We start from the raw sequence: 13,197 nt of genomic DNA, 5'->3' as shown, positions 1-13,197 counted from the left end.
AAATGTGAATTCAATGGTAGGAATTATTTATTTAACTTTTTAATTTATTTATTTAACTTTCAACTTTGCTATACCGCCCTAACCCCTAGGGGTCTCTGGGCGGTTTACATATGTAGTGGTTCTAGTAACCCTTCGTCCCTAACTTGGGCCACACATGATAGGGGTGGGGGAGCCTACCGGCACCCTAGTTGGAGGGCCTCGTTGTTGCTCCGGCGTGGCTGTTTCTTCCCGGCGATCTCTCTTAGCATTTTCCCTAGGCGACTGTTGATTGGTGGGACCGCGCAGGCGCACAATTTCACGCTTGCTTCCTGGCTCTGGCTCTGTCCGGTCAGGCTCCGCCGCGGCCAGCGTTGCGTGTCATCGGGCACCTCCCAGTCTCTCGCCTTCGTTGCCGTTGGTCGCACAATGGTCTGCTCGCCGCCAGGGATCGCTCTGTCAGTGCTGCAGCCGCTGCATCGTCATCCACTTCCACCGCCAGATGCTCCGTCGCCGCCATTGCCATTACCGCCGTCTGTGCCATCTCCATGCTCCTCGTCGGAGGAGGGTGCCCCTGCCCTTCTAAGGGTAGGTACCCATTAGTCTACTCGTGTAGCTGTTAACTGCTTTCGACCCGCTGGGTGGGCGGAAGCTGGGACTGGGACCGGGTGCTCACCCCGGCCGCGGTGGATTCTCGAACAGCCACAATGGCTGTTCATGGTTGTTAATGCAGACGTTCTACCGTCTGCACCACCGCTCCCAAATATACAAATAAAATACAATGGGTTGGCCCCAACTAAATTTTCTAATGGTGGTATGGAACTTTCCTGCCTCCCTCCTCCCACTGCAGCCCACAGATCTCGACAAAATGCTGCTCCTTGGGGGGGACAGGGAACCCTAAGGAATTATATGGTGCGGGTCTGCAGCACAAAGAGGAAAATGACAGAAATTGCCAATTTAGTTTCAATCCAATCCTCTGTATCACAATTCATTATAATATTGTGTCCATTCATTCACCTTGTGCTAAGAATTTTGAGTTTCTGGCACCAAAATGTATCTTTTTCTCAAAATCATTTTCTTGATTTATTGTTGTCTGTAGCGAAATAGGGTGGTCCCCTCATCTATGAGAGTGGTTAAGAGCATGGACTCTAATCTGGGAGAACCAGGTTTGATTGTCCAGTCCTCCACATGCAGCTGCTGGCGTGACCTTGGGTCAGTCACAAGTTCCCTCAGAGCTGTTCTCTCAGGGGCAGTCCTCAAAAGAGCTTTCTCAGCCCCACCTACCTCACAGGGTGTCTGTTGTGGGGAGGGGAAGGGAAAGGAGATTGTAAGCCACTGAGACTCCAAGCGAAGGACAGGGTATAAATCCAATCTCTTCTCCTCCTCCTCCTCATTGATTAACCTTCTAATAATGATATTATCAGAAAGATTTCTTGCCTCCTGCTTTTTAAAGGAAATTCTGGAGAATATTCAGAATTTCATTGTGCATTTGCTGATGGCTGTCTTGCATATGGTTTTTAACACTTTGTTAGTAATTGTTTGTATTTTATTGTATGTGTACATTTAAAAAAATGCTTGTTTTAAAAAGGACTAAGTTTTTAGTGTGAGTGCAAGATATAAAATCATTTAAATAAAAAATATTCTGGTCAACTCTGAAATGGTGACTGTATTGCATACTTGCCTATATAAATAAAAACATGGCTTTCCAGATGCAACGAATCTGAACATACTTGTGACAGGCTGTTTCTATCAACTGAGGGGACCCACACAGCCTCCTATAGTTTTGGGGGAACCAGGTTTATTTTAAACTATAAACCTTCCCCTCAGATACCAGGTGTTCCAAAGGCAGCGAGTGTATGAGCTTTGGGTTCACTCTGTGAGGCAAGTTTTGTGGTACACATGTAGAATATGGAACCCACTGAAGCAGGAACTGTATATTAACAATAAAGATTTGTTTATTTACAGAATGGTTTCCATGAACAGGTCAGCCACACAGGACTCCAAATAGATGAAAGAGAAACTTGGCTGAGGCACATTAATTTAGAGAGCAGTTTCATCCATACTTTCAAGCATGAACAGGCTTTTACTGACAAACCACTAGGTTGGATCCTCACACACACACACACACACAGGATTCCACCCACACCAGCCTGCCATTTCTCAAGAGTTAGACTAAATGGCACAAGGTCTGCTCAGAGACAGGCCTAGCAACTGGGTACTCTTATTTTCTCTCAGAAGTAGAGCCAAACCACGCTGCCACATTACCAAGCAGAGCTCCCCTTCACTCTGTCTGCTCTTTTCCTGAGCCAGACTGGAGCTCTCACTGCTCTCTCCCTGAGGCAGAACTCAGCTGAACTCCTGCCGTGTTTCCCTTCAACATCCGATTCCCCTGGATGCTGGAGTAGCCCTCCCATCGGCTCAAGTGAGTGGCTGCTTTTCCCTTCGGGGCGAGGCAGCCTTCTGTCTGTGACAATACTCACTTTATTTCCATCGATTCCGTTGCTGAAATGCACTTGGTGGGAACATCTGCTAAATCCTGATCCATAGGCTCTTCTCCATTTGTGAGCCCAGATTCCAGTTTGTTCTTCTCTTCTTCTGTTGCCTGGAGTTCTGGAACAAGGAAATCCTCCGGTCTAAACAAAGAGGAAGATTATTACTAAATTAGGGGGACCTCAAGAAACGAGATGGTGAAACAAGGCCATATGCATAAATAAAACCATTAGATTTGCAGAACCGTCAAGAGTAACTCCATCAAATCTCAAAAAAGAGCATTGGTCCAAACCAAGAAAACCACAAATGGGTTTTGCAAATACAGCCTGTCTAGGTTTGATACAAGGTAGAGAAGCTTTTGCTGGAACTGAGGCATACTTCTAAAGGGCAGGCACTCTTTGTGGTCTTTTTAATGAAGACACAATACTTTGTTTCCTTTAGAAGTGACATATTGACTAAGATAGCTGAACAATGGCTACTACCTAATGCATTGTTATAACATGTATAAATAACTGCACTAGACTGCAGCCTAACTAAAACAAAAAAGTCCAAAGAGCCCTGGATCGATGATATGCTATACATTTAAGATGAGCTTTTAAATTTCACACCTGCTCCTAATCCTTAATATGTTTCATAAGGTACCCATCTGTTAGGTTTCTTTATATTTAAAACAAGTACACATCCTGTGTCTGCAGAAATTTACACACGCACACACACAGAGTCCTTTTTCTTGGAACCCACATACTTGATAATCTCTCCATATTCATCCCATTTAATTCTCTCTTCTGGAGCTGGGAACATCGGATAAGACTTTTTGGCCTGCTTGAAGAAGCTTCCTTTCCGGTTACCTTCACCTTTCATCATCAGATCATGTTTAGTTTTATGAAGAGACGGCTGATCAATGTCCTCCTCTGCATCACTCTCATCACTGGAATCAATATCTGCTCTACAACGGGAGCCCAAAACAGATACAGTTACACTTCTTGCCTACTCTTTCTTTAACAAGCTCAGAGTGGCCGCCGTGGGTCTCCTATCTGGGCACCAGTCACGACCACCACCATTTAGCTTCAGCAATGCTGCGGTACTGGGAGCTCACAAATATTCACCAGGACTAAAATTCTACACCGTACATAGGATATTTTTTGAAAGTAACCAGCAAAACAGCAGCCCACACTACATGTCAACATTGCTGTCATTTTCTGAAGGCGTTTATTAATTGCATATTGTTAGAAGCAGTTGCTACAAATTCAAGAATTAAACTGGCTGAAAAACTTAGTGCCATCCAACCTATCAAGAAGTAGGAGTAATCAGATGACTACTAGCATGACAGCAAAAATAGCCTAACTTTCACCAACATTTTGAACCATTTCTAGATGTATTTACTCTGGCCGGAAGGCAGAGAAGTACTCACTCCTTGGACTGCTCCAATTTTTTAGCTGCCTCTTTCTTTTGTTTCTCTTTCTCCAGGTACTCCTCGAGTTCTTTTCCTTCCAGTTTGACCCTTTTCCTCAGCTAAAAGAAAAACACATGCCTATGAAAAAGATATGAGCAGCAACTCACATGCTCAGGGTTTACAATGAACTCTCAGAGTTTTCAAACTCATGATCAGAATTGTATGCTCGGGTAGAAACACCGAAGGATATCCACGAGGCCACAAATTTGATGATTGATTTTGTAATACTTTTAATAGTTTATATATGAAATGAAATTTCTATATTCATACTTTGCATTAAAATAAGTATCCTTATTCATTGTGATAAGATTTGGGAATCTGGGAAGCTGTTTCAAGGAGTACATTTACACGGACATGTGAATACTTAGGACTATACATAAAATATAATGGATGCTTGTAAGAGGCATGAATTGCAAATGTGTCCACAACACAGGCATTCATACTAGGAAGTAAAAATAGCTTGTGGCTCCCTAGCATTTACTGAAACATCATATTCTTTGGGGAATCTTGGGTTCAAAGCAGAGAATGGGATGAAGGTAGAGCATTTACCTTTGCATTACAGCAAAGATATACAGTGGAATGCAAGATTTAATTGTTACGTTTTGCTTATGCTGCTTCTCTCAGTGCTATTACACTTCAAAATGTTAGTAACCTCACCCAAGTTCCAAAGGTAATTTTAACTGTTATAAATGTAATGATTAACATTTCTTCATTAGGACTCTCTTATCAAAATGCTATTTTACCAAGTTCATTCCAAGCCCTTAAAATAAGACGAGGGGAACTGTAGGTTCACTATTTATTGTTGGAATAGAGCTGGGCATAGCTTCAGCAGTAACATATCTCTTCTACATTTTTACTACAGTTATTGTGAAACTTAATGACACGTACTTCAATAATAAAGCCTTTACTGATTTCTAGCACATTCTTACCTCTATGTCTATCACTTTTTCAGAGGGATTATCTATCAAGAAGCGTGCTAGTGTTCCAGGAGTGGTTCTATATGTCAAAATAATTGAATTTTTGGGATCCTGGCACCACTGTATAAATAGGTCTCTTGAAAATCCACAGTCGAGATCTGGCTGGCTGGCAAGGACAACTTTGGGACTAGGAATTCGAGCTAAATCAGAAAGCCCATGGCAGAGAGAGAGGTGACGGAATTGAAATGGATTGTTCCTCTTATCTTCAAAGCATCTCATCAATTTGTCACTCATCCATTCCACCTGCAGGGGAGAAAGGGGGGGGGGGAAATAGCAGGTAATCCAACTCCTTCATAATTACTCAGTTACTACATCTTCCTGGCAAAGTAAATCCTAATACAGAAATCACCCTCTGTTGGTATCTCTACATACAATGCATTTATTTATTTATTGGATTTATAACTCTAACCCTCCCCCCACCAAAGCAGGCTCAGGGCGGCTTACATAAAATTTTAAAAACAATTTTAAGACAATGCATAAATACCGCTCGGGAACATATGAAGATTGCCAAACATGTGAACTAAACCACTGGCCTACTATCCTCCTAGTACTGTCTATTTCAGCTGAAAGTGGTTCTTCAAGGTGTTGAGAAGAGGCTTTCCTTAGCCTAGCTACATGAGATCCTTTTACCTGGAGATGCTGACAACCAAACCCAGGATCTTCTGCATTTATTTATTTACTTCATTTATCATCCTCGTTTCTTGCCGAGACTCAAGGTGGCTTACAAAATATAAAAAAACAATTCAAACCGATAGCCCAAGACATCCAATAAGCAATGCAACAGGACCAGGATTACAGAATTAGGGGGAAAATGTAATCAGTAAACTACGGCATGGCATGCCATAAAAAATGTGAACTGTATGTACATCCCACTAAACTATCGGTCCTTCCTTTATGAACAGAGGATAGCAAATTAAGTAATATAGGGGAATTGTCCCACATACACTACTGACTACTTTCCAATGTGGATTTTGTTACCTAATGTAAGGGTACTGAGAGAATGTAAACTCTCCCTGCACCATTCCAGTTGCCTCCCTGTAAAATGCCACAACTGGAAACAAGTTAGCTCAATAAGCCAAGCATCATACTGTCAAAACAAACCTGAGATTTTGAAAACTCCACAACATTGTAGCTGACGTTATTCAAAAGTGCTAACGAGTAGACTCCTAAACCTGCATCTTTTGTCCTCCATATTTGATCAAGCAGTTGGGCGAGTTCCAAAACTCTGCCTGCAGTGTCCACAGCTATGAGGACATTTCCATCACCTCTCAGGGTTTCCAAGACATTTGCTGGAGACATGAAAGCAAGCACAAGCATATTAACTAAATAGTAGTTATTGAATCATAAGTAACAAAAAAGTTTTTCCTCCCATACACAGAGGAGAAACCTATGAGATAAAGGTTGAAGTTCTGTTTCTTATGCAAACTGCAGGCATTTAATGCACTAGCATTCAGCTTCCAAGACTGATATTAACTAATTTATATCACTACCATTCCAACCCCCTAGCATACAAAACAGCATGAGCCTTTAACATTTCATATATAAAAAGGGGGGCAAAGTTATTCCCAATTCCACATACAGAAAAATACTAACTTATTCCCCCAGTCTCAAAAGGAAGATTTTTTACAGCCTCTTTATGTGCCTGCAGGGATGGCTTAAACCAGGTTCCCCTATGTAAGACGCTTCATAGCACTGGGGTCACAATAGAGAAGACCCTGATAATGTCTCCAGATTGATCTCTCTTGAAAAGATGGGACTTGAAGCAGTTGATTTTAATGAGGCGTTCATATGGGAAGAGGCACTCTTTCAGATAATAACATCTGAAAAAACAAATTTTAAAAATCTCCATCCAAGTACTTAAATGGCAATATAGCTGTTTGCCATGTTGTACTGATTTTGCTAAAGAGAATGAATAATGATTTTCTTTTTTAAAAGGCGCAACCGGACCATGCATCTTCAGATTATAGCTGTAAACATCTTAAGCTCTTCATTTTCTGGATAACTGTTCAGCCAGGGTGGGGTGAAGGGACTGGACTCACGATCCCAACAAGAAAGCAAGCTGCCTGCTCATTTTCATGTATTCCATGTGCACTACACAGAAGCTCGGATTTAAAATTCTATTACAAACGGATATTTTCCCATTATCGGTACTCTAGCTGAAATGGCAAAAATACATACTCAGCAGTTGTTCATCTCTTTGCTTCCGCCTTGGCTGTACGTAAGTAGCATTAAAAGAATCTGTGATAAGCAAGGAGGGCCTGCTTAACATTTCCAAGGAGCATCCGTTCAAGTGGCTGAAAAAGAAGTTAGACCAAACTCTTTCAATGCCCTGACTAATTTGAACAAAGGGGGGGGGGGGAGTAGAATGACAATCTGTAATAGAAGTTGTCTGTTTAAGTAACACATATGCTTGCGCTAGAACATATTGATCAATTTCACCACAGGCCAGCTTCCCATATTCACTTCTGACACAGCAGTTATTTTTATTGAGTTGGATCCAAGATTAATGGAGTGAAGTCATGCAAGCTGTGTTTTACTGCCTTCCGCCCCTTAAGCCCTCAAAAAAGCTATTGGAACTTCCAGAACAAGACACCATAAGAGGAGGGGGGGGGAGTTTTAAGAACTGCATCTGAGAACACACACTGTTTGTGGAACCCTCCAACACACTATTATTTACAAAGCACAAACCTAGGGTCCGGCTGGACTTGTGTCTCCTTTCTAATGCAGAGCATGATAAGAGCACTGGTTTAAAGCTTCCTGTAGTTACCTGTGGCATACAAATGCAGGTGTGTGGCTCAACTTAGTGTACACTGAAATGTAACTAACCGCTGACCTGCCAGTTAGGTATTTTAAATTAGTCATTTAAATTTTAACTTTGTTGGAATTAATGTTTTAATTGATTTTATGTTGTATGGAATTGTCTGATTAGCTGTTGTAGATTTTTCCGGGTTGTATGGCCATGGTTTTGGCATTGTAGGACCTGATGTTTCACCAGTAGATGTGACTAGCATCCTCAGAGGTATAACACAGTAAGATGGAGTACTCTCTGGAGAGTACTCCGTCTTTCTGTGTTATACCTCTGAGGATGCCAGTCACAGCTACTGGCGAAATGTCAGGTCCTACAATGCCAAGACCACGGCCATACAACCCAGAAAATCTACAACAGCTAATGAACTTCAGTTGTGAAAGCCTTCGACAACAAATTCTCTAATTGTTTGACGTGATGTAAGCTGCCCTGAGCCCGTTTGCTGGGTAGGGCGGGATATAAATATCAATCAATAAAACAAACAAACAAACAAACAAACTGGGGTTAGGTTTCCAGGCACAAACTGGGATTCTAAACCAGGGTTTAATCCAGGATTACCTCAGAGCTCTAGGGGTTCTAAACCTTTGTCTGAGATTAAATCAGAATTCTAGTTAGGGACAGAGAATGAACTGCAGTTGAGGCACGTTTTGGGTTAACCAGAGTTAGCTTTAAACCAGGACTCCTCCTTTGTCACATTGTGTGGGAAGAAGGAGGCATGTGCTTGAGCACAGCAAGAGGATGGATTCAGCGCATACAAACTTAGTCAGGAGGTGGTGGCGGCTACAAGCATGGGCGGCTTCAAGAGGGAATTAGAACAGCCGCTAATGGATCTCTACTCTGTATGTTTTACAGAGCAGAGATCCATTAGTGGCTGTTCGCCACATGGTATAGATAGGAACTCTCAGTCTGGGGCGAGTGATGCTCTGTATTCTTGGTGCTTGGGGGAGGGTGGGAACAGTGGGAGGGCTTCTAGTGTCCTGGCCCCACTGCTGGATCTCCTGATGGCATCTGGTATTTTTGGCCACTGTTGTGACAGAGTGTTGGACTGGATGGACCATTGGCCTGATCCAACACTGGCTTCTCTTATGTTTTTATGATATGACATCAGATTGTAGACAGTGTCATAGCAGCTGTGGACAAAATTAGCCATCTAATAGACACATCGTTATCACTTAAACAACAAACAGTATATTCTTCAGAATACTACATAGCAAGCTCCCCTTCTAATTAGAATCAATTTCTAAGCCTATCTATTTTTATCCTGACCTTCCTCCAAGGAGCTCAGCATGGCATACATGGAGTTCCCCTCACACCTTTTATTCCCTAACAACCCCATGAGGTAGGTCCACCTGAGAGAGAATGACTGGCACGTCACCCAGTTTGCTTTATGGCTGACCAGGGATCTGAATCTGGGCGGGCTATGGTCCAGGGGAGTTAGCCGTGTTAGTTTGTTAGTCTGTTGTTGCATCTGACAAAAAGAGCTGTGTTTCTCGAAAGCTTATGCTACAATAAAGTCTTAAAGGTGCTACTGGGCTTTTTACTGCGGGGCAGGCTACGACACTCTAACCACAGTAACACACAGGCTCTGTCCCTTCTCTACTCTTTCCGTATATTAGACCTTTTCTTGAGCAGGCAGGCAAGAGGATCTGACAATTGCACATGTCTAAGTATCCCTAACTACCTAATGGTTTAGATTATTTTATCTAAGGTTGTATCATTTGCATCAGTAACAGGCTCCTTATGCTGGAGAAAACACTGCTGTTAGAGAAATGGATCCACAGATCCAATCCTTTGTTACTACTAAGCATTTTGAGGCAGTAAAACAAAGTTAAAATCTTTTTAAAACCTCACTTCAAAGCATTTAATCACAATGAAAGACAAAATGAGTTGGATCCAGCCAACATTCTGCTGACGAAAGAAAGGAGAGGGGTAGTCTTGCCCAGTTCCTCTATACATTGCTGCCACCAACTCATAACAACATAAAATAATATGAGCCCTGCTGGATTAGACCAAGCTCCCTCTTGTCCAGCGGTCTTTCTCACAAAGTGGCCAACCAGTTCCTCCGGAGGCCAACAACAGAGCATAGAGGCTGAAGCCTTCCCCTGACATTGCCTCCTGGCACTGAGATTCAGAGGTTTAGTGCCTCTGAATGTGGAGGTTCCCTTTAATCACCATGGCTAGTAGCCACTTCATTTAAAGCTGTCTGACTCCTCTGGCTTTTTATCCATAGAGGTCCAACTACTCTCGCCCAGCACCAGCTTTTCAATGGTTGCAGGGCACTGTTTTGAGGAACAGGAAGTCAGGGACTAATTCACTATTGCCAGCAAAAATGTGGCTGGATTGAACCCCATATTCATAAGTGATGTTTTTTAAAAAAACCCTCCTCAAATTTCTCCAATCCCTCCACCCACCAGCCTTTTATAGTTTCCTTTTCCATCTGTGTTGCAAAAGTCACCCTCTGAAAATATGGCAAATATCAGGTTCCATCATGTTTCATCTTTAGAATATGTATCAGGATAGAAGTGTGATACCAGGAAGACTAGCTGCCTTTTTGTAAGATCAGCTGTGAACATTCCTAAACTCAAAAATAGCACTGCAATAAAATCCCAAACAAGCAAATTTTAGAACACCACATCTTCCTATAAATAAATTTCAACAATCTACCATTTTTTCATAAGCATCAAGCAAATGTCTCCATACCAATTTAGGTATCTACTGCTGTGATTTAGAAAGATGCTGATTTATTTCAAGAACATCTAAAATACAATACGTTCTTAAGTAGAGGACCACTTTCCCCTCCTCCATCAAGATGACAGGGGTTTTTTTCAGCATGACATTTAAGGAAACTGGTGCTTAGTTGATTTACCTGTCATTTAAGGCACACAGTTTGCGTAAGCAATACTGACTGGAGAGTGAAGAATTGCATGCTGCACTCCAGACCATCTCAATGCACCCCCACCCTCAACAGTCATATCTCATGCTTCTTAAACCCCAAGTTTCCAAACACTGCTTGCAATCTATTATGTGGGGCAGCTGTTTCTATACACTCATATACCCAATTCTACCCATTGTACAAAAAACTTTGCCATGTGCAAGGACCCACTGAATGGTGGCAGTTTTTAGGTTTGTCACTCTAGGTTCAAATCCTCACTCTGCCATTGAAGCTCAGTGGCTGACCTTGGGGCAGTCTCACATGCTTAATCTAAACCTACCTCACAGGGTGGTTGTGAGGATAAACCACGGAAAGGAGAATCATGTACACCACCCTGAGCAAGCTCCTTGGAGGAAGGTCAGGATAAAACTGCACTAATAAATACAATAAAATAAACCTGTGCCAAATAAGAATCACCTCTACACAACCAGACAGGAAGCTTTTGTCGAACGGAAATGAGTTGTCCCACACACTCCCAAGTCCATGATGGTGTGCTTATGATTATATGTGTATGTGTATTGAAAAATAACATCAGTGGACTAAATGGCAAGACTGTATTAACTACAGGGCCGAAGAAATCAGAAACGCCAAAGCCAACAGTGTACATACATCTCCCTCTTGTGGTTGAAGTCAACGGCATAAACAATCTCTTCTTCTCCATCTTTAACAATTTTCCAGATTGTGCCTCCGATCATGTGGCCTGCCGGCAATGGTGTGATGGATAAGCCGTGCCCTTTCCCTAAGAGGGTAAGATCAGTATTTCAGAATCATAAAGTCAACACAGTCCAGCAACCTCAAAGCAAGATAAGCAGTGCACGAATGCCAGCCAGAGTTACTGAATTAAGAACCAAAAGATTAACTAACTCAGAATATAAAGACCCAATGGTTCTGTGTCTAAAATTGAAGCATAAATATTATCATATGTATGAAAATATACACATATTGATTACAAATTCAATACAAACAAATATAAGCCCAAGTAATAGCCTCAATTCAGAATAAAGTCATACATCAATCCCAAAGATAGACCATTGTTTGACTACTGAGGAAGGACAATTGGCTGAAACACGCTTAATTATAATTAGCTAAATTAAATTAAACTGATGGATTTAATTGCCTGCTCGAGCCAGTAAGCTAAGCAGGGTCAGCACAGGCATCCACTATGGAAGACCAGAACTGCTATGCAGCCGAAGGCAATGGCAAGCAGTCTCTTGCCTTAAAAACACCACGGGGCTGCCATGAGTCCGACCCAACTCCATGGTGCTCCTTCCCCGCTGCTAGCTTGCCCGCTCTCTCAGCTGGGCATCAAAAAACCAGCCACTCTCACCGCTGCCCTCCCGACCAGCAGCCAGTCCCTTTGCATGTGCTGGGGGCAGAGCCAGCACGCGCTCCTTCCCCACCTGCTCCTGTTCACTCGCCTCCATGGGATTCAGACTGTGGGAAAACAGTGTTTTCCATCCAAGTTTTCATCCAAGTTGCAGGGAAGGCGGAGCTCTGCTGAGCTGCGGGTGCCAGCCAACTAATCAGGAAATGCACTGGTAGCCCAGAAGGAGGAGCAGAGCACGTACATGAAATTGCGCTGCGGGCCTGGCACAGCTTTACTAAAACAAATAACAGGCAAGTGGCCAAAATTCAAAGGTCAGGGAAGATTCAGGGGGCAGGGCAGATTTGGGAGGTGGCGTCACCCCAACGGCCCCACAATAGCTACGGGCCTGGTATGATGTTTGAAATGAAATACCATTGTTTGGAACTGGCTGCAAAAGTATGGTTTGAAGTGAGTTTGCAACAATAGTCTGTATTAATTATGTTTTGCCATGATGTCTGCATTATGAAAGGAAAAAGATACAAACCCCTATAAAATCAAAGTATAAAAGTACTATAGGTGTAATAATAAAAATAGGTGTATTGTCAAATACACACAGAGACAGTGCATCTTAGCCCATATAGAAGTGACTGCAGAGAAAAATCTGGGACCAATTTATTTTAGAAAAACTGACACAAATCACTCAGAATACTAATGTTGAAACGTCAAGGTCCTACACACCATTTGTTGCAATTTGGTCAAGGGTTCTCAATTTTATGTCAGAAAAGGACATTCTTCCGTCCAAAGCGTCATACATTCCCTGGATACGATTTTAAACATGATTACTCCTCTTACATACACTGGTAGTGCTCATTTAAGTCTTTTCAGGATCAATCGTCACTGCTTTACTTTTTGAGTTTTAGTGCTACGGTTAATCACTAAGAAGGTAGGCTTTTACAGCAAAGTTAAGCTGGTAGTACTTGTAATGGGTTATGTTTATTCTCAAAGTTACATGTTTGTGTTAGATTTGTCTTGTAATATTTGTTTTTGTTTTTCCTGTCTTCATGGTTGTCTCATTATGTCTTTTCTTAATAAAAAATTATAAAAAATAAAAAAGAAGCAACTGCAGAGCATGTAATATACATGATCAGAGGTCATTTCGGGGGGATCGCGGGGGATCGCAGTTCCCCCGGGTGAGGTACAGGGGGCGGGGCACATGACGAAGCCCCGCCCCCCGCTTCTGGCCGCCCCGCTTCCGGT

At 42.4% G+C, this 13,197-nt stretch overlaps 1 protein-coding gene across 1 annotated transcript in view; it reads right to left on the bottom strand.

Annotated features, from left to right (window-relative positions):
• Positions 1 to 13,197, bottom strand: part of CPSF2 (cleavage and polyadenylation specific factor 2) — a 22,163-nt gene that overhangs the window by 6,426 nt on the left and 2,540 nt on the right. Inside the window, exons 4-10 of the mRNA XM_015427196.1 lie at positions 11,244 to 11,373; positions 7,075 to 7,190; positions 5,998 to 6,185; positions 4,849 to 5,139; positions 3,878 to 3,978; positions 3,212 to 3,412; positions 2,457 to 2,609 (exon numbers count right to left, since the gene is read on the bottom strand). Of these exons, the coding sequence (XP_015282682.1) occupies positions 2,457 to 2,609; positions 3,212 to 3,412; positions 3,878 to 3,978; positions 4,849 to 5,139; positions 5,998 to 6,185; positions 7,075 to 7,190; positions 11,244 to 11,373 (1,180 nt within the window). The remainder of the gene's footprint in view (positions 1 to 2,456; positions 2,610 to 3,211; positions 3,413 to 3,877; positions 3,979 to 4,848; positions 5,140 to 5,997; positions 6,186 to 7,074; positions 7,191 to 11,243; positions 11,374 to 13,197) is intronic.

The sequence above is a fragment of the Gekko japonicus genome, unplaced genomic scaffold, assembly GCF_001447785.1.
Source record: "Gekko japonicus isolate JY-2015 unplaced genomic scaffold, Gekko_japonicus_V1.1 scaffold256, whole genome shotgun sequence".
Classification (NCBI taxonomy): Eukaryota; Metazoa; Chordata; class Lepidosauria; order Squamata; family Gekkonidae; genus Gekko; species Gekko japonicus.
This window is presented reverse-complemented; position numbering and strand designations above follow the sequence as displayed.